Source organism: Furipterus horrens, unplaced genomic scaffold (assembly GCF_987537825.1).
Source record: "Furipterus horrens unplaced genomic scaffold, mFurHor1.1.pri manual_scaffold_3, whole genome shotgun sequence".
NCBI classification, from domain to species: domain Eukaryota; kingdom Metazoa; phylum Chordata; class Mammalia; order Chiroptera; family Furipteridae; genus Furipterus; species Furipterus horrens.
The window spans coordinates 20,957,683-20,984,621 of record NW_028327173.1 but is presented as its reverse complement, the minus strand read 5'-3'; the positions used below and the strand labels follow the sequence as shown (position 1 = coordinate 20,984,621).

The following is a 26,939-nucleotide window of genomic DNA, read 5'->3' as shown; positions in this document are numbered from 1 at the left end:
GCCCAAGCAGCTCCAGGGGGCGGGCAAACAGGCAGTGATTGACAGAGAGCGCCCCGCCTCTCAGAGGGTGGAGCCCCACGCAGGCGGTGCAACCCCGCCCACCCCAACTACTAGCTCCACCTCTTCTCGTTTCATCGAGCCGTTCGACTTTCTGCTGCCCTTGTCTTCGGACACTTCCAGACGAAGGGTCCAGGCCTAGCAAGCCGAGCGACGAGCTCAGCTGATGCAACCTTACTAGTCCCGCAGTCCATTTCTCATCACGCGGCGGCCACCGAGGAAAGGGCTGAGGGTGCCGGACGCAGCACGGGGAGACCAGGGCGACGGAGCCATGGGGGATGCTCCGAGCCCGGAAGAGAAGCTGAACCTTATCACACGGAACCTGCAGGTCGGGCCTTGGAATTGAAAACGCGTTGCTGGAAACTGGGGACCCAAGGTTCAGAGATCCTGAGCCCCACTACTAACTGTATGGGGCTAGGGCTCCGCGCCAAGGCAGCTGGGAGACTGCCGGCAGTCCTCACTGTTGGTCGGTCGGTCAGTCAGTCAATTATCTGGGTACCACACAAGTCACATTGGGCTTAACTCCCACCCCACCCACTATGTTATGTGTCAGGTGCTGTGCTAGGCGCTGGGGATGGGGATACGTCAAGGCCCTGCCTTCCCAGAACTTGTCTGGAGGGAATCAGACGTTAAAAATGGCCATGCAATTAATTACAGTTGAAGAAAGTACTGGAAGTTCCTATACATGGAACTTTGAAAGGAAATTAGTAGGGAGGGCTGGAGTGAGTGCCAGGGAAGGTTGAGGAAGTGACCTCTAAACTGCTCCCTGAAAGCTCTGAAGGATGCCGATCACCTCTTCATTCCATAAAGTTCCTGCTGTTTCAGGAACAGCAGGAGTTGAAGTTAACCAGAGCAAGAATAGGGGGGAGGTACATTTCAGGTAGAAGGAACCAAGATCAAGACTCAGGAGAGAAAGAACACTGGTTCAGAGAGAAGGTTTAATTTGGCTGGAGTAGAGTGAACAAATTGCATATCAAGCACTTAATTATTTATATGTGTCGCTTATTCCCTTGCCTCCTTCAGGCCTCCGACTGTTGTCACCTTTATCTGGAAGGCCTTTCCTGAACCATACATTTACATAACAAATCCCCTTGCTCTACCTTTTTTGTTGTTGTTTCTTCATTGAATTTATCACCATACATTGTACCCGTTTGTTTAGGAGAGGTAGCAGAGACCAGGTCATGAGAGCCTTGTAGACTGTTTAAAATTGGGGTTTTATTCTAAGAGCAATGACTAGGCCACAGTTTTGTTTTTGTTTTTTGCGATACAATTCACATACCATAAAATTCACCTTTTAAAGTGTAAAAGTCAGTGGATTTTATTGTAGTTACAAGGTTGTGCAATTATCTAGTTCGAGAACATTTTCATCACCCTCAAAAAAATCTATATCCATTAGCAATCGCTTTCCATTTCTGCCCCCCTACCCCAATCCTTGGGAAACACTAATCTACTTTGTCTCTGTGTTTGCCTATTCTGAACATTTCATATGAGTGGAATCATACAAAATGTGGCCTTTGTGTCTGAAGTCTTTCATTTAGCATAACGTTTTCAAAGTTCATCCATGCTACTATACCTGTCAGAACTGCATTCCTTTTCAATGGCTGAATAATATTCCATTATATGGATAAACCATATTTTGTTTATCCATTCATCAGTTGATGGACATTTGGGTTATTTCCACTCATAACTTGATCTTAACCAGAGATTCTTGCATGCTTCCCCTTAGCCAGATCCTTTGTTTCCTAGCTTTTCTCCATAAAACAGTGCTGGTTGGGAATAGAGGATACTGTATACAAAGCTAATGGCATTGACTCACTCAGATTTTAAAGGGTAAATGATATAACCTTTCCTTGGGTAGTGAGAACCTCCAAGTATCCAAATAGGGGCTTGGAGGATGCAGAACAACCTCCAACCAACTCGGAACACAGCATTTTAATACGTCCTGCTAATAGATCATTCAAACCAGCAGAAGTTTTTGTTACCATGACTTCCAATGGCCTCCCTGAGCATCGCTTGAAGAAACACTAAAAGCTCTTTTTATCTGCAGTATACTGGCCTTAGGATTTTTCCAATATATCTTAGGGCAAAAGAAAATTATTAATGTATTTTAACAGGTAAATGGGTTCATCAAATTTTGGGTTTTAAAGATCTCTCTGGCTGCCTTTTGGAGCATGGATGGAAGAGAGCAAGAGTAGATATGGGGCACCTATTAGGAGGCTGCTATGATCACCTTGGTGTAATCTGATGGTGACCTAGGCTAGGGTGCTGGACAGGGGCAGAGAGAAGTAGGAGGGTTTAAGAGCTGTGTTGGAATAACTTAAGTGGATTGATAACAGGATGGAGCCCCAAATAATGGAAGTTATTTGTAAAAAATTGTGCATGTATTCTTACATGTTTAAACTTCAGTCACCTTCAAAGTACTCTCCATTTGATGCAATACATCTATTGAGGTGTTTTTTCCACTGCTCGAAACAGATATTTTTTTTTTTTTTGGTATGTTTTATCAGTTATGCTGTTAACAGTTGTCCCAATTTCTTTTCCCTTTGCTCCCCTCTGCCCAGCACCATCCCTGCCCCCAGTAGTCCCATCCCTTTTAGTTCATGTCCATGGGTCGTGCATATAGTTCTTTGACTTTACCCTTTCCTGTACTATTCTTAACATCCCTCCCATCTATTCTGTACCCTCCTACTATGCTTCTTAAATCCTGCACCATTTCCCTCCCTCTCCCCACTTTCTCTTCCCAGCTGACACCCCTCCACATGCTCCCCATACCTATGATTCTGTTCACACTCTGGTTGTCTGCTCAGTTTTCCTTTTTATTTTTTAGATTCAGTTGTTGATAGTTGTGATTTTGTTGTCATTTTAATGTTCATAGCTTTGATCTTCTTTTTCTTAAGTAAGTCCCTTTAACATTTCATATAATAATGACTTGGTGATGATGAACTCCTTTAGCTTTACCTTGTCTGGGAAGCACTTTATCTGCCCTTCCATTCTAAATGATAGTTTTGCTGGATAGAGTAACCTTGGTTGTAGGTCCTTGCCTCTCATCACTTTGAATATTTCCTGCAAATCCCCTCTTGCCTGCAAAGTGTCTTTTGAGAAGCCAGCCATTAGTCTTATAGGCACCCCTTTGTAGGGAACTCTCTGCTTTTCTTCTGCTGCTTTTAAGATTCTTTATCTTGAACCTTTGGCATTTTAATTATGATGTGTCTTGGTGTGGTCCTCTCTGAGTCCAGTTCGTTTAGGACTCTCTGTGCTTCCTGGGCTTGTATGTCTATTCCCTTTGCCAAATTAGGGAAATTTTCCTTCATTATTTTTTCATTAAGTTTTCAATTTCTTGCTCTTCCTCTTCTCCTTCTGGCACCCCTATGATTCAGATGTTGGCACATTTAAGTTGTCCCAGAGGTTCCTAAGCCTCTCCTCACTTTTTTCAATTCTTGTTTCCTCCTTACTGGTTGATTGTTTATTTCTTCCTTATGTTCCAATTCGTTGATTTGAACCCTGGTTTCCTTTCCTCACCACTAGTTCCATGTGGGTTTTCCTTCATTTCTCTCAGTATAGCCTTCATTTATTCCCTGTCATGCTTAATTGTTTCTGTTACCAGTGCTTTGAACTGTGTGTCTGTTAGGTTGGCTATCTCCTTGTCACTCAGTTCTCCCACTGAAACCTTGGTCTGCCCCCCTGGTGGGCCGTACTTCTCTGTCTCCTTATCTTGACAGCCTCCTGTGTTTGCCTCTGTGTAGGGTCCAGTGGCACAGCCTCCCCTATCCCCCAAGCTGGGTACTCAAGGTTGTGCCCTTCACATGGGCTGAGTATACCCTCTTCTTGTAGTTGAGCCTTGATTGCTATTGGCAGGTCAATGGGAGGGATCTACCCAGGCCAGTCAGCTACAGCTACTGGCTGTGACCACTGACCACCAACCTCTGCCCTCCATGGAGGATCATCTGTTCAGGGGCAGGGTGGTGGTGCTCTAATGTGGTCTGTAGCTGGGTGCACAAGCTCTGGGGATTCCTGGGTAGTGCAGGCCAAAGCCAGCCCCTACCTTTGTTCTGCCTGGAGCCACCCTGAATGAACTACAAAGCAATATGCAGATGGCTGCTACTTGTGCTGGGCTTGGAGGTTCCCAGGTGAAGCCAAGCTGTGAACCTAGGCTGGCTGCTACTAGTGTCGGGCCTGGGGCCACTTAGCAAGAGGTACAAGGGCTGGGGGCTCCCTGAGGCCAGCTGTTGCTCACTTAAAAGAATTTAGGAAGATGTGAAACATGAGCCGAGACCAGCCATTCATATGGAAAAGCCACTGTTAACAGCGTGGGTGGGCTATAAGTTGGGTGAGGTGGAACCTCAGTGGCTCTCCAAGGTGGGGCAAACAGTGATAGCCAGGTTGATGGAGTCTCAGATATGCCCCCGACTGCCTGCCCTATGGCTCTGTAGCTCTGTGGGGGGAAGTTTCAGAAAAGGAACAATGGCTTCTGCCTACCTTTCTGTCTGAGAGAAAGCTGTCCCCCAGCTCTTGTCTTGATGCTACCAGACACTTCAGTTCTTCCCCTGGTACCTTTCAAGCAGAGACAGTGAGTCTAAGTAAGTCCGTGTGCAGGTTCTTTAAGAGGAACTGCTTCGGACTCTAGAAGACTCTTCCACTGACTGAATCCTTGCTGGGTTTTGCACCCAGAAGTTATGGGGGCTTCTCTTCCTGGCACTGGAACCTTGGGCTGGGCGGCCTGGTGTGGGGCTGGGACTCCTTGCTCCCAAGGAATTTCTCCCAAATTTTTATGCACCATACATGGACGTGGGACCAGCCCATTCTGTCCCTGAGGTTTGCCCCTCCTACCAGTCTGGATGGATGTGGTTTCTTTAATTCTGTAGTTGTCAGACTTCCATTCAACTCAATTTCTTACAGACCTGAGTGATGGTTGTTCTATAGTTTAGTGTAATTTTGATGTGTTTGTGCTAGGTGAGCTGTGTTTTACCTATGCCTCCGTCATTTATTTATTTTTTTAAGATTTTAGAGAGAGGGGAAGGGAGGGAGAGAGAGAGGGAGGAAACATAAATGTGTTGGTTACCTCTTGCACACCCCCGGCTGGGGACCCGGTCCGCAACCCAGGCATGTGCGCTGCCTGGGAATCAAATCAGCGACCCTTTGGTTCGCAGGCCTGTGGTCAATCCATTGAGCCACACCAGCCACGGCTATGCCTCCATCTTGACTGGAAGTTCACCTCCACTGCTCAAAACAGTTTTTTAACTCTCCATTTTGATGCCTTTTAGTGCTTCTGCCATTTTTGTTTCCTCTCTTCCACATCAGCAAAACATTTCCCTTTGAGGACTTTTTTCATCCAGAGAAACAAAAAAAAAGTCACTTCGGGATGAATAGAGAGGGTGGGGCATGTGGATCATGCTGTTTTTTGGTCAAAAACTGCTCAACACCCTGCATAGTATGGGCAGGTGCACTCAAATCACCCATCATGAAACGGGCAAACACATTGAGTCTTCAAAAAAAGTTCACTGAAGCTGAACACAGCCTCTCACAACATTGCCACCTGGTTTCCTAGAACACTCACCTAGTGGGATAAGTCTGTGCTACATGGGGCCCACCCTCCAGAAGACTGTTCTTTTGGGGTGCCCCCTCATACACAGTTCTATATATGGTGTGATCAGGAGATTTGAGAGTTACTCGCTCATAAGCAGTAATTGAAGCCACTGAAGGGGATCAAGGAGAATTTAGAGTAAGAAGAGGTAAGGCTGCAAGAATTGCTAATATTTGATGATTAGGGAGAAGAACAGATGCAAAAAAATCTGAGACCCAGCAGCCAGAGAAGTAGGAGGAAAACTAAGAGAATGGAATAGAGGAGACCAAAAGAAGAAAGTGTTTCAGGAAAGGAGTAAAAATTTTAAAGTATTAATTGAATTTAGCAACACAGAGACCATCTGTGATCTTAGCAAGAGCATATTTAATGGTGCGATGCTGTATGGAATTCAAACTCAAATGGAAGATGAAGAATGAAGACCAGAAGAAGAGGTAACTATTTCAAGAAGTTGGCTTTGAAAGGAAGGAGTGTAAGTTAGAAGTAGTTGGACAGGAAGACATGATTAGAGAAATACCCCAATCCTCTAATGTCAGTGTTATTTCACTGTAGTGGTACAAGTAACAATGCCTACATAGATTGGCTCTCATTCTGCACTAAGAGCATGGCTAGATGCCCCACTGCTGGCCTTGAACCTGGACCCCCAGTGACACATGCCTTTGTTTTCCTTGTCACAGGGTAAAGGATGAGCAAGGTGGGGCACCAGCATTAAACCAGGTCTTCTGCTTCCACAACAGGAGGTTCTGGGGGAAGAGAAGCTGAAGGAGATACTGAAGGAGCGGGAACTTAAAGTTTACTGGGGGACAGCAACCACAGGCAAGCCACATGTGGCTTACTTCGTGCCTATGTCAAAGATCGCAGACTTCCTGAAAGCAGGATGTGAGGTAAGGAGTAATGTTTTAAACCAAGCAGTTGCCCTTGGGGTATTGCCAGAAGAAAGACTTAATAAGGGCAGGACAGGTAGGAGTTTTTGGAGGTACTTGGACAAGTTCACATTTTGGTGGCCCCTTATCTCTTACGTCCAGGTAACAATTCTGTTTGCGGACCTTCACGCATACCTGGATAACATGAAAGCCCCTTGGGAACTGCTAGAACTCCGAACCAGCTACTATGAGAATGTGATCAAGGCAATGCTGGAGAGCATTGGTGTGCCCTTGGAGAAGCTCAAGTTCATCAAAGGCACTGATTACCAGCTCAGCAAGTAAGTGCTTGATCATCCACTGTCCTCCTGGCTCTCGTGCTCCTAGCTAATTATTGGCCTTTGAAGTCTAGGCACCCTTCAATTTGGATGAGAAGCCGTTTGGCTCTGCCTATTAACCATTTAAAAATTTATACCCTTTGTCCTTTTAATTCATCCATCAAAAATTTACTGACTAGTAAATGCCTAGGTACTCTCCTATTTGCTGGAGATATAAATGTAACCAAAACAGAGTCCTTGGCCTTGTAGAGTCACACACAGCGTGTGGGAGAGTAATGATGAGCAATTCAGCCTCCCTTTTTCCCTCCAGTCTCAGCAAATACTGATAAAAGAAATGTATAAGAAAAATATTTCACTTGTTTTTCACCTTCCCAACAACTTTCATTGCTTCTTTGTCATTTTTATTCGCATTTATAATGTTAACATACATATAATTTTGCGTCCTACTTTTTTTAACTTGACAATTTCCTAAGTAATTCTCCCCCTGCTGCCTCAGAGTCTCCACATTTTTTAAATTTTTTAAAACCTCTCAAATAAGCCATGTATCAATCACTCTACTAGTCACTTTCCTTAAGAACAATTTCTTAAGGTAAACATTGTTTTATCCTATTTCACAAATAAGGAAATTAATTCTGACCTAAGTTCATACAGCCAGTAGTACATAGAGTCAGGATGTGAACTCATATCTCTTGCTTACAAGTTAATGTCTCCTTTTACTTTATCTAAACAATTTTATTTACCATTCCCCACTATTGGACTTTCAGTTTTAAATAAAGCATATAACCATCCTATATAAATAAATGTCTGAATCTACAGCCTCAGTAGAGTGCCTGAGATTTCATCCATTTTTACATTTATTCTACAAATACTTAGGGAGCACTTACTATATGGTGACAGGTGCTACAAAGCAGGCAGATGGGAATAAAGTTCTCGGGAAGTGGAGCATTTCTGTTTAGAGTGGTTAGAGATCTCTGTAATATAAAGATACTAGACAGAAACCTGACAAAGGTGAGAGAGCAAGTCATGCAAATATTTTATTGAGTTCTTAGTGTATGCCAGACACTGTTATCTACGAACTCAGGCAGGTTTTTATTCTCCCAGAATAAAGGTGGGACACATAAAACTATCTTGCTTCCAAGTCACTTGGGTTTTTTTTATATATAAAAGTGACTTCAAAGGAAGATGTCTTTGTAAGTGCACACTTTGATGCACTGCCTCTATTCCAAACACAGCAATGAAGGATAAAAATAAAAACCAAATGACATAGCCAGGTTCAAAAACAAGCTAACCATCTATTTGGTAAGAGAAAGGATTGACCTGCAAATTGGTGAATTGGGCAGAAGTTACAGGTTTACTGGGATCTTCTGGAAAGGGGCTGTGGGGCAAACCAGGCTTACTACGTAAAGTCAAAGTGTAAAGTAGGGCTCTTCCTTTTTCCATTCTCACACCTATCCCTCAAGGAAAGTGGAGCCGGTATGTGTGGCACTATTGGCCACCTGCCTGGGTCTTTAGGGACGTTTATGAACAATTGAACCAGCCCTGACTGGTGGTGTGGCGCAATGGGTTGGGCATCATCCCGCAAACCAAAAGGTTGCTAGTTCAGTTCTGGACACATGCCTGGGTTGCCCGCCAGGTCCCCATTTGAGGCAACCAACTGATGTTTCTCTCCCTCTCTTCCCCTCTCTCTCAAGATAAATAAATAAAATAATGACAATATTAAGTAAAAACAATTGATAAAAGCCACTTCGGGAAATAGTTTGGCATTACCCACTAAAGTTCAAAGTGCAAATCCCATGATCCAGAGAGATTCCACTCCTAGGCAAATATAAAGGAACTTGCCCATGTACACATATAAGAACTTGCACAGGATACACATATGAGAATATTTACAACACATTGTTTAGTGATACAAACAGTATAAAACTAGAAAAAGACAAAAGTTAAGGATAGTGGTTCCTGTGGAGGAGGAAAAAATGAAATAGGATTAGGGGGTGGTGGAAAGAAGGGGAAGGGACCAGTCAAAGAACATCTGTGAATGACCCACGGATGTGGACAACGGTGGGGGTGGGGGCAGAGGAGGGCAAAGGGGGAAGAATTGGGACAACTGTAATAGAATAAACGAGCAAAAAAAAAGAAGTAACTAGGTTCTTTTTCTTAAACTGCGTGATTGGTACACTATCCTTAAGACATGGAAGATAAATTGAGAAATTCTGATGTTCGTTTAATAGGCAATCCAGAAGAAGAGAATGGAGGGGAAGGACTGAAAAGCAGTATTTCAAGAAATAAGTGAAGAAAAAGATAATTAAAGCCATCTTTAAAAAGGGGAAACACAAAAATGAAGTAGTGTTTTGAATGAAAGGATGAGTCACTCACATGTTAGAGCTACAAGTCAATGCTCTCTTGAAATGTGTTAATATTGCGAGAGTGAATTAATGAGCTTTAGGAGTGAACTGAGGCCTGGGCACAGTCTTAGCTGTCCCCTATTCCTTTCCTCCTCAGAGAATACACACTGGATGTGTACAGACTCTCCTCCGTGGTCACTCAGCACGATGCCAAGAAAGCTGGAGCTGAGGTGGTGAAGCAGGTGGAGCACCCTTTGCTGAGTGGTCTGCTGTACCCTGGACTGCAGGTACTTACGAGGGATGGAGTAGCCCAGTGACCTTTTTTGTTCTGTTTCCAACCACTGGTCCAACCTCTCTCAGCCCAGTTAAACTGATGCCCTTTCTGTTCCTTCACCATGCCGTAGGCTGTCCCTTCTGTCTCCCTCCTCCTCGCTGTGCCTGCATTTCCTAGAATGCTCTCTGACATTTTCCAGTTGTAAGTCTCCCTTACCTGCCTGTCCTTTAAAACACTGTTCATCCCCACAAGCCTTCTTTAAGTTGATCTCAGTCTCTTCATTGAAAATTAATTTCAGAGCAATGTGTGAAAAATAAATTTTAGGCATGATCCTATTTTCCATTAAACAAAACAAGCAGCCCTATTTCATGTGTGTGCATACTTGTATGAGCAAGGAGAAAGATGGGAAAATACAGATCAAGCTGTTAATACTGGTTTCTTTAGGAAGGCAGGATTAAAATGTAGATAGACTTAACTTTTTCTTTGTATATTTCTGTAATGTTTGATATAAGAAAATTATTCTTCCCTTGTCATCTCTGTACAATCTTTCCAAAGGTTAAACCTGGAGACATTCTAGACCTACACTGTCCACTGTCTCTAGTCATAGCCATATGTGGCTATTAAAAGTAATTAAAATTAAATATTTTAGTTCTTCAATCACGTTGGCTATATGTCAGCTGTTCGTGAGCCGCATGTGGCTAGTGGCTAGGTGTTGGACAGCGCAGATAAAGAACATACTCATTATCACAGATAGGTTAATAGGACAGTGCTGTTCTACATTCTTCCTGCTTGCTCATCCTTCTGTAGCTCTCCTTCCACTTCCCCCCATCCAGTCAGACACTAAATTTTATCAATTCTACTTCCTAAAAATCTCTTAAAGTCAATCTTGCTCTGTATCCCCACTGACTTGACTTATCACTATTTTTCACCTGGACTCTCACAGTAACCTTCCGGATATTTTCTTTGTCTCCAGCTCACAGGCCTCCACTCCATGCTCTGCCCGCTTACTGGTGTGATCTCTCTAGAGTGTGGGTCATGTTTCTGCCCTCCTTAAAGCCACTCGCTGACTGGGATAATGCTAGGCACCCTCGCATGACATTCAGGGTCCTTACCTACTTTTCTAAGCTCATTATCACTAACCACTTCCCACATCCCTTGAAGTTGTGCTTTTGCAGACTGAATCACTCATAATTTCCCTAAACACTTCACACTTCTGTGCCTTCTCACATTCTGTTTCCTCTGCATAGTGAAAACCATCTAGAGGTTCTTCCAAACCAAGTTCAGCCCACAGTCTGATTCCAGGAAACCTTCACCACCCGCTGTCTGACCAGATCCAGATAATCATTTCTTTCTTTGTGTTAGCATTGTTCTTTAAATGAACATCGAGGTTAGCCCTCAGCACACCGTATTGAAATCATCTGTTTACATGTCTCTCTCCTCAGTTGGGTAATCGGCTTCTTGAAGGCAGAGTCTGGGTTTGATTCTTGTCTGCATCCACAGGGCTGGCACTAGGCCTGACACATAGGGACAGTAACTCTTGGTTGACGAGTTTAGCCCTGCCTTGTTCCTGAGCGCCCTCAGCACCTTTTTCTGCCACTTAGTCAACATTTTTCATAGGCTGCATTATTCAGTGAGTACCTTTGACATGACCGTGGTTTGTTGTCTTCTCTCTCTTCCTCACTGGACTGTGAACTTCCTGAGGGCAGAGACTACTGCTTTACCCCATGACATCCACATGGTGTACTGTTCACTGAAGGCACTCAGCAAATGTTTATGCAGCTCTTGAGGCCAACATGGGGACTTACTGCTGCTTACTGGCTTTCTACCTCTACCTTCTGAAAGATGTAGTGATTTTCAAAAGTTTCTGAGTACTCAGATGCATATGGAAGAAATACAATAGGAGTTCACGCTCCTGTGTTTCTCTCCACAGGCCTTGGATGAAGAGTATTTGAAAGTAGATGCACAATTCGGAGGCGTTGATCAGAGAAAGATTTTCACCTTTGCCGAGAAGGTTAGTATCCTCTTTTCCTATCTTTTTTCCTCTTGAGCCTCAGCGTTATGCATTTAAAGGTTATTGAAAATGCCAGTCCCACCACTCATAATCATATTGTATAGTAAGTATTATTTTCCTTCGTTTTGCAGATGAGAAAACTGAGGATAGAAAGAGTAAGAAAGTTGTCCAGTATATCAGTTAGTGACCGAGCAGGAATAAGCACCCAGATCTGTGTGACTCAGAGCTCGCGTGCTTTTGCTTCTGCCAGGACGCTGCCCCTAGGCCTGTGTGATAGGCACCTTTCCTAATAGCTCAGTTTCCAGGGAAAGGCACTGCTGTTCTTTCCCAGGGTGTTTGGTCTGTTTGCTCTGGACCTTACATAAACCACTCATCTCTAAGATGAGGTTTGGCAGGGTTTAAAGGAGGAAATTAGCACAAGCCCATAATAATTTTTTTCTGGGAAAGAACTTGAGTAGGTTGAGAAGGGCTTTTGAGAAGTGGTTGGTGTTTTTGAAAACATCTCAAAACCTCACACTGGCAAGGCTGAAGAGAAAACACTGCTAGCGGAAATTCCTGGAGGGTGGTTTGAAACTGCAACTTGAATTATAAAAGTATGTATCATATTGTCAATTTAAAGCAAAAATCTGGAATAAACTTATATCAAATGACAAGGAACTGATTAAATACATTATGATAAAGCCTCACAATGGAATATTATATAATATTTTTAAGTGGTTTTTGGATATATTTAGTGAATGGAGAAATGTTTGCAATGTAAATTTTTTGAATAATCAAGTATTCCTTGTTCCATTGCATCTCTTCTATTAACCTTTTAGTTGAACCTGCTTTTATTATTCTAGCAGAGATATGGCAGGGCTTGCTCATGTATGACTCAGATGCTCTAAGATTGGTTTTTATATTTTTTAAGGGTTATAAAAGAACAAAAAGTTTGCAAGAGACTACATGTGTGACCCACAAAGCTTAAAATATGTATTATCTTGCTCTTTACAGAAGTTTTGCTCATCCCTGCCCTAGAGATGACATGTACCTTTGTAATTTACTACAGTTTAAGTTAGATATTTTTACCACTTCCCAACAATCAAGAGTATACCATTTTACTCTTGTTTAATGCCTTCCTGCCCTTTGTGCTATTGTTGTCATATATTTCACTTTTGTATATATTTTAATTCCCAAAGACTATTATAGTTGTTTTTAAACAGTTTTCACATTTACTTATTGTTACTTACCCTTTCTGTTACTCTTGTTTTCTTCCTGCAATTCGATGTCTCTGTGCTTCCATCTGGGATCATTTTCCTTAGCCCAAGGAGCCCCACTTAGTATTTTGTGTTTGTAGTGCAGGTCTCTTGATAATGAGTTTTTTCAGCATTCTTTTGTCCGAAAACATCTTACCTTTGATTTCAGTGGGTATAAAATTCTAGGTTGGCAATTATTTTTCCTTTAGCATGTTAAAGAGTTGACCCATTGCTTCTAGCTTCCATAGTTTTCATTGAAAATCACCTGTAGGTATTATTGTTTCTCTTTATAGATAATATATCTTCTCTGGCTGGTTATTTTTTGTTTTTGTTTTTGTTTTGCCTTTTTTCAACTATTATATTTTTTCCAAGTAGTTAATAAAGCATGAAAAACAAGACCAGGAGCCTGTATTAAAAACTCAGCATTGACCCTCCTCTTCTTGGCGGGGGTCGGGCGTGCGGTCCCGGTCCCCGTAATGTATGGAGGCAGGGAAAGGGCTCCGGCCCCCTCGGCATCATGTCTTCGATGCCGAAGGTTTCCAATCTGCCAGTTCCTGGGCTCAAGCAGAGGGAAGGCAGAGAGGACCGGAGACACCCAGGGAGAGCCTGGCGCAGTGGCCCCGAGGGGAGAATTGGGGGAGCAGCCGACCGGGTCCCAGTGCCGACCTATCCCCAGTCTCTCTGGCTTTTTAAAGTTACCTCTTTGTCTCTGGTTTCCAACAATTTGACTATGATATTTTTAAATATATTTTCCTGCTTGCATTTTGCTGAGCTTCTTGAATGTATGGGTTGATGTTTTCATCAAATTTGGTTAATTGTCCTCTATTATTTCCTTAAATAGTCCTTCTGTCCTATTCTCTCTCTCTTCTCCTGGGACCCTAATTGTATATAGGTTAGACCTCTTGGTCATGTCCTGCATGTCTCTTGTATTCTGTTGTTTTCCTTTCTTTGTTTTCTCTGTGCTTTAGTTTGGATATTCTATTTGATTTTTCTTCAAGTTTATTAAATCTGTCTTCTGTTGAATCCATTCAATATTATGTTTTGCCATTTTACAACTTCCACTGGATTCTTTTTTATAGATTCCTGTTTTGTTTACAGTTCTCTGTTATTTATCCATCCTGTCCATCTTTTCCTCTATTCCCTTTAACTCACCAGTCATAAGCATTTTGACACCCTGCTCTGTTTATTCTATATGTGGATGGTTTCTGGCTCTGCTTTTGTTGATTGTTTTAATTATCAGTCACTTTTTTCTGCTTTCCATTTCTAGTACTTTTTATTTTTTATTGAATTTATTGAGATGACACTAGTTAATAAAATTATACAGGTTTCAGGTACACAATTCCACAACACATCATCTGTACACTGTATTGTGTGTTCACCACCCCAAGTCAAGTCTCCTTCCATCACCATTAATCCCCCGCATACCCTCTTCCCCCTCCCCCCATTCCCGGCAATCCCCATCTAATACCTTTTTTTAATGTATCAGAGTCATTGTAGATATGTTATAGAGGCTCTGGATTGTGTTTATAGAGCGCGTTGTTTTCTGTAGACTGTTAAATTACTTACACATCACCTTGATCCTGTCAGGGGTTGGTTTTAGGCTTTGTTAGCACAGGTCTATTACAATTTTGCCCTTATTCCCATGATGTGCTTTTTATTCTTAGGCTGTGGCCTTTTTGGAGTCTCATACTGCAACTTGAAGATGTTCACAAAACTCTCTCTACTTTGGGCCTAAATTTCAACTTTGGTCTCCCCAGCACCATGCAGCCTCTGAAATCTCTGTTCAGGTCTCCAGCCTCCCGGAGCCTGTTCTCTGCTGGGCTCCCTGGATTCTCATCATAAGCATGCGCAGCTATGAGTCAGTTGTTAAGTCAATGGCCAATTTTGACTTGGTTTTTAGAGGGGGGAGTCCCTTCTCTCTAGAACCCTTCCCAAATCTTAGCCTCCTGATAGCCCTAAACTTCACTGTCTCCTCTGCTTAGTCAGACTGCTGCTTTCTGCTTAGTCTTTTTCTCAGAACCTGGTTTGGAAAATGCCCTCAAGGAGAAAGCCAGGGTAATATGTGTGATCACCTTTGCTTTCCTTTCTCTCAAGATTTGTCAATGCCTGCAAATGGTTATTTTATGTATTGCCGGATTTTACAGTTCTTTATGGTGGGAGGGTAAATCCAGTGGTATAATAATAATAGAAAAGCTTTAGGGGGTGGAAATAACTTGGTTTACATTATGATCACCATTGAAAGTTATATATTCAGTATAAAAAAAAGATTGGAAGGAATATATGAAACAGGTTAGACGAGATCAGGGTACTGAGGAGGAATTTATACTAACATCTGCCTTGCGTGTTCCTTTCTAATCTCTCAGTATCTCCCTGCACTTGGCTACTCAAAACGGATCCATCTGATGAATCCTATGGTTCCAGGATTAACTGGTAGCAAAATGAGTTCTTCAGAAGAGGTAGGTTGCCAACTCTGACTTGAATTGAGAGATCTTCAGCAAGAGATAGAGAGATTAAGGACTCAAAAAAAGAGTAACCTAACTAGAATTCTCAAAAATTTGAGTTGTAAGTAATCTTAAATCATGCAATTAATTCCAGTGACTCTTGAGTATTGAAGGATTCAGAAGCAGTCCTGATGATTTTAAGAGTTTTGCTGCTGTTGATAAAAAGAACAAGCAAAAGTCATTTCTCTGTTCCTAGAACTGAGATAAAATTCAGCCTTATTAATGAGAAGGCTGTGGTTGCATTTCACCAACCAGCGTCTTGTTGCTTAGGGCGATGTTTCCTACGACTAACATGATATATATGCTGTTCTGTTCCAGGAATGTATGCTTTTGTTTTTTCCACTGGGAGTACAGAATAGAGGACTCAGTGGAACCTAAAATAGTGAAAGGTTGAGTTCAGAGTTCCCAAACATGGCTTATCTTCAGAATCACCTAGGAATTTTTTTTTTTTTTTTTATGGTGATTAGACCTTGTCCTTAGGTTCTGATAAAGTGGTTCTTACAACTCAGGAATCTGTATTTTCTTTCAAATCCTACTAGGTGATTCTGTTTAAATCATGTTTGGGCACTCATCTAATTCTTTAAGTCTGACATCTTGATCTTTGATCAGAGATTAATAAATATATGCATGGAAACTGTTACTGTTATTTTTAAAAGAATATACTCATTACTTTTTCTCTCAAATTAAAATGCTCCATGTGTCATTTATTTCTGTGACAAAGTATCACATTACTCATCTATTTGGTAACTATTTGGTAACATTCACTATATCTTAATCCTGGAAATCAGTGCTGACAGCAGTTCCCAAACATGAATGCATCAGAATTACTCAGAGAGCGTTTTAAAAATGCAATACCTGGCCTGATCCCAGGAGATTTTGACTCATGAGGGTTGGGTGGAGCCCAGTAATTTATAATTTTTTAAGAGCACCCCAGGTGATTCATATATAGTCATATATATATATATATATATATATGACTATATAGTCATATATATATGACTATATAGTCATATAGTCAAAGGAGCATGAGCTCACTCACTCCAAAATACGAAACATTCCATTACCCTAAAAAGGAGAAATGGCTCTAGATAATTCATAATACCCGGTGTTGGTGATTGCCATGAAACAGGTACCCTCACACATTGCCGATGGCAGTGTTAATTTGTACATGCCTTTCAGGTGCCTAGCAATTGTTTTGGTAGTTTAAGGAAACAATCCTAGAGAAAGTAAAAAAGAGCCTCTGCTAGGCTGTTCATTGAAGCATGATATATAATTTATAACAATTAGAGCATAATATGAAAGTTTAGAAATTGTCATATAAATTGTGTTGTCACTAATTATTGGGACTATAATACACCATAAAAATGAGAAGTGAAGACTAAGTAGCCACTCAGAAATACTTATTGTAAGAACGAAGTTGCTCAGAGAACCATCAGGAGGCAGCGAGCAGAAGAAAAGAAGTTTATTGAGGGAATTAGCAAGCGGGGAGGAAGCCATGCCGCGCATGGCCCGACTCCAGACTCTTAGGGAGGGAGGGGGCTGTTTTATAGGGGGAAGAAAAAAGAAACTATTGAATTTAGTCGTCTTACCTTGCAGCTGTGAGTCTGAGGGCTGATCAAGGCCCAACGGAGCTCGGGTTGACGGACCCCACTATCATGGGAAACTCCAAGGCAGCTGCAAGCAGGTGGAGGGAGAGACCATGGCCTGGGAACCGAGGCTGTCACTTATGGCATAGCCTGAAGTGAAAAATCACAGGACCTTTATTCTCTAACTACTAATTTGTAATGATTCCATATGCCGTAGGCATGGCCTTCGAAGAACACAGAAAATTTTAAATAGTTTTATTTATTGGCTGCCAATATTGTTAGTGGTCCTTCACTCTGATTAATTATGCTTTTGTTAAAGTTGTTTAATGTTTAAATCTTTGTTTTAAAAAATTAAAATATGGAAAAGTAAAATGAAAAAATAGTAATAAAATAGAAAAAAATAAAATAAAATTAATAAATAAAAAGAAAAAACTAAACATCTGACCCTTGAATATGCACAGGTTAGGGGCAACAACCTCCCACACACACACAGTTGAAAATCTAAATATAACTTTTGACTTAACTACTAATAGTTAAGGAACTTAACTACTAATAGTCTCCTGTTGACTGGGGAGCCTTACCAGTAACATAAACAGTCAGTCGATCAACACATATTTTGTGCTATGTGTATTACATACTGTATTCTGAAAATAAAATAAGCTAGAGAAAAGAAAATGATAAAGAAGAGAAAATAGATTTACAGTACTGTACATATTTTTCAAAATTTACGTATAAGTGGATCCACTCAGTTCACACCTGTGTTGTTCAAGGATCAACTACAGATTAGTAGAGCATATTCTCATTTTCAACCACAAGAGGTCCTCTTTCCCCCCTTGGCTTCTAGGAATCCAAGATTGATCTCCTTGATCGGAAGGAGGATGTTAAGAAAAAACTGAAGAAGGCCTTCTGTGAGCCAGGGAATGTGGAGAGCAATGGTGTTCTGTCCTTCATTAAGCATGTCCTTTTCCCCCTCAAGTCTGGTAAGACACTCCCTGTTTCTTCCCAGAGGCCAGGCTGAAGTAGCAAAATTAGTAGTGCTAGTATTTGTGACCATACACTGTATCACACTTGTGATTTGTCACTGTCTTCCTCCAGGGATGACTTCCCTGGTTCTCTGTTCTGAATTCGGATATATTAATGTGTGATTAGAGTTGAGATACCATTTAGTTGTGATTGCGCTGTTATCAGGTTAAGTTCTGAGTAGGCTTCAGGGGTGGGCAGGGATGGTAGAAATGAGGGTGGGGGGCAGGCATGAAGTAGAGGGAAAAAAATAAATGTAAGACACAATCCTTCCCCCTTGAGTTTGGATGCTAGCTGGGTGTACAGCATGGCCACACATCCAATTAAAAAATAATAATAAAACATCATATAATAATGTTCAAAATACATATATGGCAGAAACAGATACCCATATATTTGAGCTAGGAATGCTGACTCTGCTATTAGCAGTGAGTTTATTGGTGTGGATCCTTTTTATTACAGAGTTTGTGATCCTTCGAGATGAAAAATGGGGTGGAAATAAAACCTACACAGCTTACTTGGACCTGGAAAAAGACTTTGCTGATGAGGTAATACCAGAGGAGGCATAACCCTCACTGAACTCATTCTGACAAACCTCTCTGTCTTGTCCTAGCCGGGTTTCTGGTTCTGTACCACAGGACTTTGTCTTGATGCTCTCCAGGGTTATTTTAATGGTTAAGATGAGGATTCAGATGGTTCACAGATTAGATAGGCAAATAGCACAAAGCTAATATTGGTGTCCTAATCACTCTCCAAAGGACTTAACCTGTAGTGAAGGACCAAACCCAACCCAAAATGAAGCATTTCAATGACAGATGCAAAATCAGGGTTTTAATAAGAGACACAAATATAAAAGGAAAAAATAGAGAGCCCTGGCCAGGTGGCTCAGTTGGTTGGAGCATTACCCTGTGCACCAAAATGTTGTGGGTTTGATTCCTAGTCAGGGCACATACCTAGGTTGCGGGTTCAATCCCCAGCCAGGGCATGTACAGGAGGCAACTGATTGATGTTTTTCTCTCTCCCTCTGTCTCTCCTCCCCCACTTCCTCTCTCTCTAAAATCAATAAACACATATCCTCAGGTGAGGATTTTTTTTTTTTGTTTTTTAATAAAAATTTAATTAAAGGGACGGAATAGAGGATACTATTCATTTCAACAAACAGTTTAACAAGACTTACTTGGTGGCCAAGTTAGGGGCTGGCAATACAAAGAGAACTATATCCTCATGAAGTTCATAATCCAGCAGGAGAAGCAGACATATAAACGAATATTTCCTGTCTTACTGCAAAATGAAGGTACATACATGCTCTAGACATAAAATGGGAAGAAGTCATTAACTGGCTGCCTGGGAAGCTTTGTAGAGGGGATAGCATCCACTGTTTCACTTGAGTAGGCGTTCATGAGAAAGTCTGTGAGGGAATCAGCTGCAGAGACTTGGTAAGATGGAACAGCGTGGTATACAAGGAATCATTAGTGGCTTGGTCTGACTAGAGTCTAAAAGGTGAGGTGGGGCATTGTGGGATATGTAGGCAGGGCCAGATCATAAGGAGAAGACTTAATGACAGTGTGTATGGGAAGTGAAATGAGTTTTGATTGACTCTGAATTTGAGTTGAGTCAGCAATGTCAGAAATATTAATGAAGTCTTGGCCTAAGTCATCAGAAATGTAGATCCTACAACGAGGGAGTTGATAGTTGGTTCATTCAGTTCTCCATTGTTCTGAGTCCCTTTGGGGTTGTGCATGGAGCCCTGAACTTTAATTTTATGAGGTTTATTTGACAATCTGGGATCTGTTGGTGGGTAGAGAAAAGACACCACTCTAGGCAACAGACTGCAAACCATGTCACAAAAGCCCAGTTGAAAGACCTGAGCATGTTTAGCTAAGAAGCAAGTATGTGTTCAGTCATCCTTGAATACATGAAGGACTCTCATGGGAGAGGAGTTAGGTTTCTCCTTGTGGCACCAGAAGGCTAAACCTGGCCCGCGAATGGGGACCACAGGGAGGCATGTTTAGGTTCAGCTTCAGGAAAAACTTTCTAATGATCACGACTATGTGGGGGTACACAGGGCAGCTTCACTTGGACCTGCATCCCCACCACTGAGCTGTTCAGGCAGAGGCCAGAGGACCACTGGAGACAGAGTTGTATGAGGGTTTGGGCATCAGACGGAGGAAAGGACTCAGTGACCTCTGAGATCTGTGGGCCCTTAAGGCCCATTTTCTGGAATTTGACAGCCGTTGCTCTGAAACCCTTCTCTCTGCAGTCTGAGGCAGGCCACAGAACCCATACTCCCCTCCTCAACCTGTGAACAGTCCTCTGTGGGAACAGTGGAAATAAGCAGAAATGCTTAAGAATAAAAAGCCTGGAGCAATGAAAAGCGATAGCACCTTCTGGGAGGGGGGATGTGTTCTACCCGTACTGCCTAACACAGCCACCACTGGTCACATGTGACCAGTGCAACTGAGTACCTGAATCTTAATTTACATTAAAATATCCACATGAGGCTAGTGGCTGCCATGTTGGACATTGCAGGTCTAAAGCTTTTGAGTTGTTAAAAATTAAACATTTTCAAGGAAATGAAGGAACAGCATCAGAAATAAAAATTTTTGTAGGTGTTGTATTACAGGTATTCATACCTAAGGGATATCCCCTCAGAATATCTAGAAGATCGTTTCAGGACAGATTTGGGATATAAAAGTGAATTATATCCCAGGTAATTGAAACTGAGTTATGACCCCCCCACACACACACACACGTACTAACACTATCCACCATTTTCACCCACATTATGTGATTTAGTCCTCATTTTGACTATGAGATAAAGGTATTACCTTCATTTTTTAAGCAAAGAATCTAAAAGTTAGAGGGTGCCTGGTTCAGGGTCATACAGCTAGGTGGGACTCAACTCCAAAGCTCTTGTTCTTCTTACTCAGCTCCCCTTTGGGCTTTTAGTCCTGCCATTGCCTATGTGAATGCTTCTCTTCCTGTAAATGTCGCGACTTTCAAGTTAGTATAGACTTCAGAGTTAAAAGACCTGGATCCCAGACAGGTTAGATGACCTTTCTGAACATGCTCCCCCTTCTCTGCCCTACCAGCTTCACAAGGTGGTTCTGACTTGCTGGGGAAACACCCCGCATCCTGTATGCATATAATTCTTAGTAGATTCAGGTGTCCTGTGCCTTATCCCACCAGGCCTCGTACACTTTCAGGTTGTACACCCTGGAGACCTAAAGAATTCTGTTGAAGTCGCCCTGAACAAGTTGCTGGATCCCATCCGAGAAAAGTTTAATACCCCGGCACTGAAGAAGCTGTCCAGTGCTGCCTACCCAGATCCTTCAAAGCAGAGTAAGGCCAGTGGGGGAGGAGAAGGGCCAGGGAGGGGGGATGACATCATCATGATAGATAGCCTGTTAGCAGGCCTCCAAAAAAGGTCTATCCTACCCTGAGGACCCAAGAAGCCAGGGGGTCTGAAGTGCAAGAATGTCATCCCCTGTCGACTCCTGGAATGGGACTTGAGTCATCTTGATTTTGGTTTGGTGGGTACTATGCAGTGATTATGTCCTGCTGTACCAGCACTGCTGGGAGATGCTGGTGTAAGACATGTATGTGGATACTGTAACTAAATCCTCTTCAGTGCAGGAGACCAGTTAGGCTAGACCATGAGGGTGACACAGCTTCTCAGGGAAGCTCATCTCTAGATTCTCTCAGCTCCCCTCCACGTGCCTTTGACTGGCTCTTACTGGCCCCACCCCTCCCAGATAGGACTCAGTAAATATATGTAGAATGCATGAATGGAAGCACCTAAAGGTGGCAGCACTACTCCTGTCCCGTTCCCTTCCCCTCCTGTCTAATAACTGAAGGGAAGAATAGGTAAAAATCTAGTGTGTCACTTCTCAAAGCTTGCCAACCCTGTTTTAAAGAAGATATAACTCAGAAGTAGAATTCATGGTAAGGTAAATTTTAATTAATCAGTAGAAGTCTGAACCTCTGTAAAATAGAGGTCAGAATTCCCATGTTCCATAAAACTTAATAATATTAATGGTGTTTCCTGTTCAGGTCCTCAGTTTGCTCCTTCCACAATGAAATCCTACATGACTAATATATAATTCTATAAATCTTTTCAGTAAAGGTAAATAAGGAAGAAGGATTAGATGATGATAGATAGCTAGATGAAGGAAGGTATAATCAGTGGGTAGATTCTGGGGATTCTACATGAAAACCTGGTGGTGTCCTCATTTGGTGGGATCAGCAGTTGACCTCTCATGGGGAAGGAGAACAGTTCTTACTCTTGAGGTTCTTCTCATTCCCAGAGCCAACTGCCAGAGGACCTGCCAAGAATTCAGAACCAGAGGAGGTCATACCGTCCCGGCTGGATATCCGTGTGGGGAAAGTCATCAGTGTGGACAAGGTACTCGTTTGCACCACATCCCAGAGAGGCAGATAGGGGTCAAGTTTGTCTCTTTCCATGTGGAGGAAACCTGGCCTGGAATGGGAAGTAACATCCCCAAGGTCATATTGCAGGTCAGAACCCAGGTGTCTAATTCCAGGCCTCAGGCTTTTCCCTTTGCTGCCTCTGGACCTTATGCAACTAAACAGAGCCAGGAACTCATAGTGGGGCTGACAGGATGTCAGTCGCAGGGAACTTGTTTATTCATTAAATCCAGTCCAATGGACTCACCTGGTCTCTACCAGCTTGTCTGGACTAGCTCCAGGCCTTATCTTGGATCAGCTGCTTTGTCTCCCAACACACACATATGCACACATGCATACACACAGAAAATGGCGAAGGGAGAAGGACTTTCTCAGAGACAGAAGGTTATGCAACCAGTGGCTGGAGTCATTGTTACGAGCTCACTCGCTTGCTCTCTCCCCCTCTCTCTCTCTCTAAATTTTTTAAGATTTATTTTTAGAGAGGAATAAGGGAGGGAGAAAGAGAAGAGGGAAAAATCAATTGGTTGCCTCTTGCACACCCCGAACTGGCACGCAACCCAGGCATGTGTCCCGACAGGGAATCAAACCGGCAACTCTTCAGTCTGGGGGCAATGCCCAATCCAGTGAGCCACACCAATCAGGGCATTGTGGGCTTTTTCTACACCCAGCATTGATTGGCTTTTCACTATATAGACCCAGCCACCAAAACTGCTTTGAGAGCTGCTGGTGCTTTCAGATGGTGACACCAGTAGTTGTCCTTTTTCATCTTCTTGTGCCTAGGACTGAGCTGGTGCAGCTGTGGTCGTGATGATAATCACCCAGATAGTCCAGGCCGTTTAATCTCTCTTAGATATTACTTCCACCTCTTACACAAGTATTTAGGCTCATTTAAATCCCACCTCTTAAGCCCTGGCTGCTGTGGTTCAGTGGGTTGAGCATCGGCCTGCGAGCCAAGTGTCACTGGTTCGATTCCCAGTCAGGGCACATGACTAGGTTGCACGTCAGGTCCCCAGTTGGGGGTGCGAGTGAGAGGCAACCACACAGTGATGTTTCTCCCCCTCTCTTTCTCCTGTCCCCTCTCTCTAAAAATAAAATAAATAACAAATAAATAAATTATTTAAAAAAAAATAAAAAAATAAATCCCACCTCTTGGTTAAGAGTAAAATGTACCTTCAAGACCCAGTCTCCTGTGTGCTGAGACCTAGAAAGTTAGTTTAGAGGGCCTCTCGGGAGCTTCTCTAGGGAGGAGATACCTCTTTCTGAAGTCAAGAGTTCACTAGGTGCCGTGATCTATTCCATTATGACACTGGGTCTGACATCTTGCTGGCAGCACCCGGATGCAGACAGCCTGTATGTGGAGAAGATTGATGTGGGGGAAGCTGAGCCACGGACTGTGGTGAGCGGCCTGGTGCAGTTCGTGCCCAAGGAGGAACTGCAGGACAGGCTGGTGGTGGTGCTGTGCAACCTGAAACCGCAGAAGATGAGAGGAGTCGAGTCTCAAGGCATGCTTCTGTGTGCTTCTATGTGAGTGAGGGCTTGCGGAGGGGCACGGGACCCGGGAGGCCAAGAGTGGGGAAATGGCCCATGTGATGGCCCTCCACGAGCCAGGTGGAGGCCCTGAGAACACTGGGCAAAAGCTAGTGCATGAAGGAATTATTTATTGTACATGTACTATGAATGATGCGCTTTACCTACAGTTAAAATAAATCGAAGGCTCAGAGCAGTGTGTATGTGCCCACCACTGACAAGGTGGAGCCAGGATTCATCTCACAAGCTATTAAGGCCTTGTTCTCTCTGCTCAGACAAGATTGGGCGTGTTCAGGGTAGTATGGCCGTAGACTGCTCTCTGTTCGATGTCATACTTCCTTCCCTAAGAGCCCAGATTTTGGTTTCTCCTGACATAGGATTTCAGTTTATCCCTGACTAACCCAACCCTGATGATGGGCAGACATGTCACATAGCAGTGAGGGCCTCCTGGGGCTCTGGAGGGTGAAGGCGACCTAAGTCCCAATAGGGCCTCCGTGTGGGGCTCTAAAGCCTTGGCATCCATGGCAGCTGGAAGCAGTTGGTAGCCTTACTTTCTTTGTCCTGTGTGTCTTCCCAGAGAAGGGGTCAGCCGCAAGGTTGAGCCTTTAGACGCCCCTGCAGGCTCTGCGCCAGGTGAGCGAGTGTTTGTGAAGGGCTATGAAAAGGGCCAACCAGATGAAGAGCTCAAGCCCAAGAAGAAAGTCTTTGAGAAGTTGCAGGTAAAAAGCGGTGGTGGTTCTCCTCTTACCTGGGCTGCCTGGACTGTGTCTATTACTTGAATCCAAACAGACTGCTCTGTTATTGAATCCAGACCTGCCCTCTTCCCAACTGGGCCTTTCTGCATTTAAGGCCCTCTTTCTTCATTCTAGACCTTTCTAAATGAGGCACCTAAGGAACATTGGGACACTTGCAGGTACTGAGGACCAACAGGCTACTTGAGGCACTGTGCGAGGGACTTGACAGTTCCTCATTTAATCTAAAATCTGTGATAGATGATCCCCATTTTACCTGGCCTGGTGCCTGCCAAGACCACACAGGGTGACCAGAAGTGGTGGAGCTAGGATCAAAACCCTCCCAGGATCACTGTCACCCACCTTGATCTTGGAGCAGTCATTCTCTTGCTCTGGGACACTGACTCACAAATGGCCTGCCCCTGTGACCCCTGAATTCATTCATTCAAGAAGTACTGGGTCCCTACTATACATCAGACATTGATCTGGGTGTTCAGGCTCATCAGTGAATAAAGCAGCAAAAATTCACTCGCCTCATGGAACTGACAATACATGTGTGACTTTCTAGTTAACAACTTTTCTCACTTGGAGGTTTTCTAGAGGGCATTTCAAGTGATTTCTACCTCTCCATCCTCCTGGATGTGCCAAGTGGCTTTGTCCCCTCCCTCCTTTCCTGGTTTTCCAGGATGGTTTTATGAATTTTTTTTTTTCTGGCTATAAATTTTCATTGTAGATATGTGTAAAATATAGAAGAAAATGAAGAAATAAAAAATTCATAGTCCCATCACCTAGAGATACTGAAAAATGTCATTAGTGATTATTTTCTTCTGGACTTTTTCTATACAGAGATGTTTACAATTTGAGTCATACTATATATATATATTTCAACTTTATTCCTGAAAAACTTCCCTATCTTCCTAAGTATTGGGGGGGGTGGGGGGGCGGGTCTCATTATATAGTAGTGTATCATTATTATTATTTTTAACAAAATTGTTTGCCTTACTAGGCATTAAGGTGGTTCTCAGTTTTTCACTATTAGAATGCTACAATGGATGTCCTGGTACATAGGTCTTTGCACTTACTCGTGATTATTTTCTTAAGTGAGGCCCCTAAAATGAACTTTGTGCCATTGAGTCAGCTCAGACTCCTAGTAACCCTATGAATGAGTGACGTCCACAATGTACTGTCCTCAACAGCCCTGCTCAACTCCTGTAGAATCATGCCTTCGGCTTCCTTTATGGAGTCAGTCAGCTCATACTTGGGCTTCCTCTTGTCCTGCTGCTTCCCTTTTTCCCAGCATTACTGTCTTCCAAGGAACCCTGCCTTCTCATGAGGTGCCCAAAGTTAGACAGTTTCTTCAGTTTGGTCATTTTTGCCTCCAGCAATGTTTTGGGTTTACCTGAGTCAAAAGATGTGAAACAAAACACATACACACACACACACACACACACACACACACAATGAACTAAAAAAAGATGTGAACATGGAATCTTTTGACCAACTGCTCTCAGAGAAGTTGTGTCCGTTTGCACACAGGTGGTGTAAGATATTTTCTCACAGTCCCGTCACCATCACTATAATCTTTTTTTTTTTTTTCTTGCCCAGGCTGACTTTAAAATCTCTGAGGAGTGCATCGCACAGTGGAAGCAAGCCAACTTCATGACCAAGCTGGGTTACATCTCCTGTAAATCACTGAAAGGGGGGAACATTAGCTAGCAAACCCAGCATCCTCACCCTTCTCCCATTATCCTGAGTCATCTGCTGGCTCCTCAGTTTGCTCCGTCTATCATCTGTTTACCCATCTCCCAGGACACTGAAGCAAGAAGTTTGGGACTTTATTAGGTGCAGAACTTGGTAAGAGGAGGCTCAATCTCCCCAGATCCAGGATCATCCCAGTCTGGCTACAGGGGGGAGACTGACCTCCCAGGTAGTAACAAGGGCTGGGGAGCCGCAGGGAGTCCAGCTCTACCTTCTTCCCTTGGCAGCTGACTTGAGAAATCTGGTTTTAATATAATGCACAGAAAAAAAAGTTCATGCCACAGTTCTTCTAATTGGAAAAATACTGGTTTCCTGGTTTTCCTAGATTTATCCCAGCAGCTCTGCCTCTGCTTGGGATCTGGTGCCTGAACTGGGTTAATTACAGCTTCTCCCCAACAGGAAATTGTGGGATTTGAAAAGGAAAGGGAAGGGGAAACCAGAGAACCTAATGGTCTACCACTTGGGTGGCAGCACTCAAGGGTGCCTGCCGGCCCTAGGGCTTGGCTTCAGAGGCAGGATCTGCCTCAGGGCTCCTGGAATTTCCCTCGATTCTGCTAGGTTGGGACAGCTGTGTTGTTAACATCAGGAGTAGGGTAGTTCCTGCGGCCTGGTTCTTAATTCATAGAGGTTGGGTACTTCTCCATAAGGCATCTCAATCAGTGTCATGAATTCAAATAAAACGTCTGAAAGGGA

General features: G+C 43.1%; 1 protein-coding gene and 1 non-coding gene across 2 annotated transcripts; both read left to right on the top strand.

Annotated features, from left to right (window-relative positions):
- The first annotated feature begins 166 nt into the window (after positions 1 to 166).
- Positions 167 to 26,939, top strand: YARS1 (tyrosyl-tRNA synthetase 1). Its single transcript, XM_090269038.1, has 13 exons — positions 167 to 385; positions 6,373 to 6,519; positions 6,661 to 6,836; positions 9,333 to 9,462; positions 11,380 to 11,460; positions 15,059 to 15,151; positions 17,627 to 17,762; positions 18,265 to 18,350; positions 21,009 to 21,144; positions 22,110 to 22,207; positions 23,561 to 23,754; positions 24,335 to 24,476; positions 26,094 to 26,939. The coding sequence occupies exons 1-13, from the start codon at positions 329 to 331 to the stop codon at positions 26,202 to 26,204; spliced, it is 1,587 nt and encodes a 528-aa protein (XP_090125164.1). The 5' UTR covers positions 167 to 328; the 3' UTR covers positions 26,205 to 26,939.
- On the top strand, positions 13,126 to 13,271 carry LOC150014550 (small nucleolar RNA SNORA57). Its single transcript, XR_016510278.1, has one exon. It is a non-coding gene; the product is annotated as a small nucleolar RNA SNORA57 (small nucleolar RNA).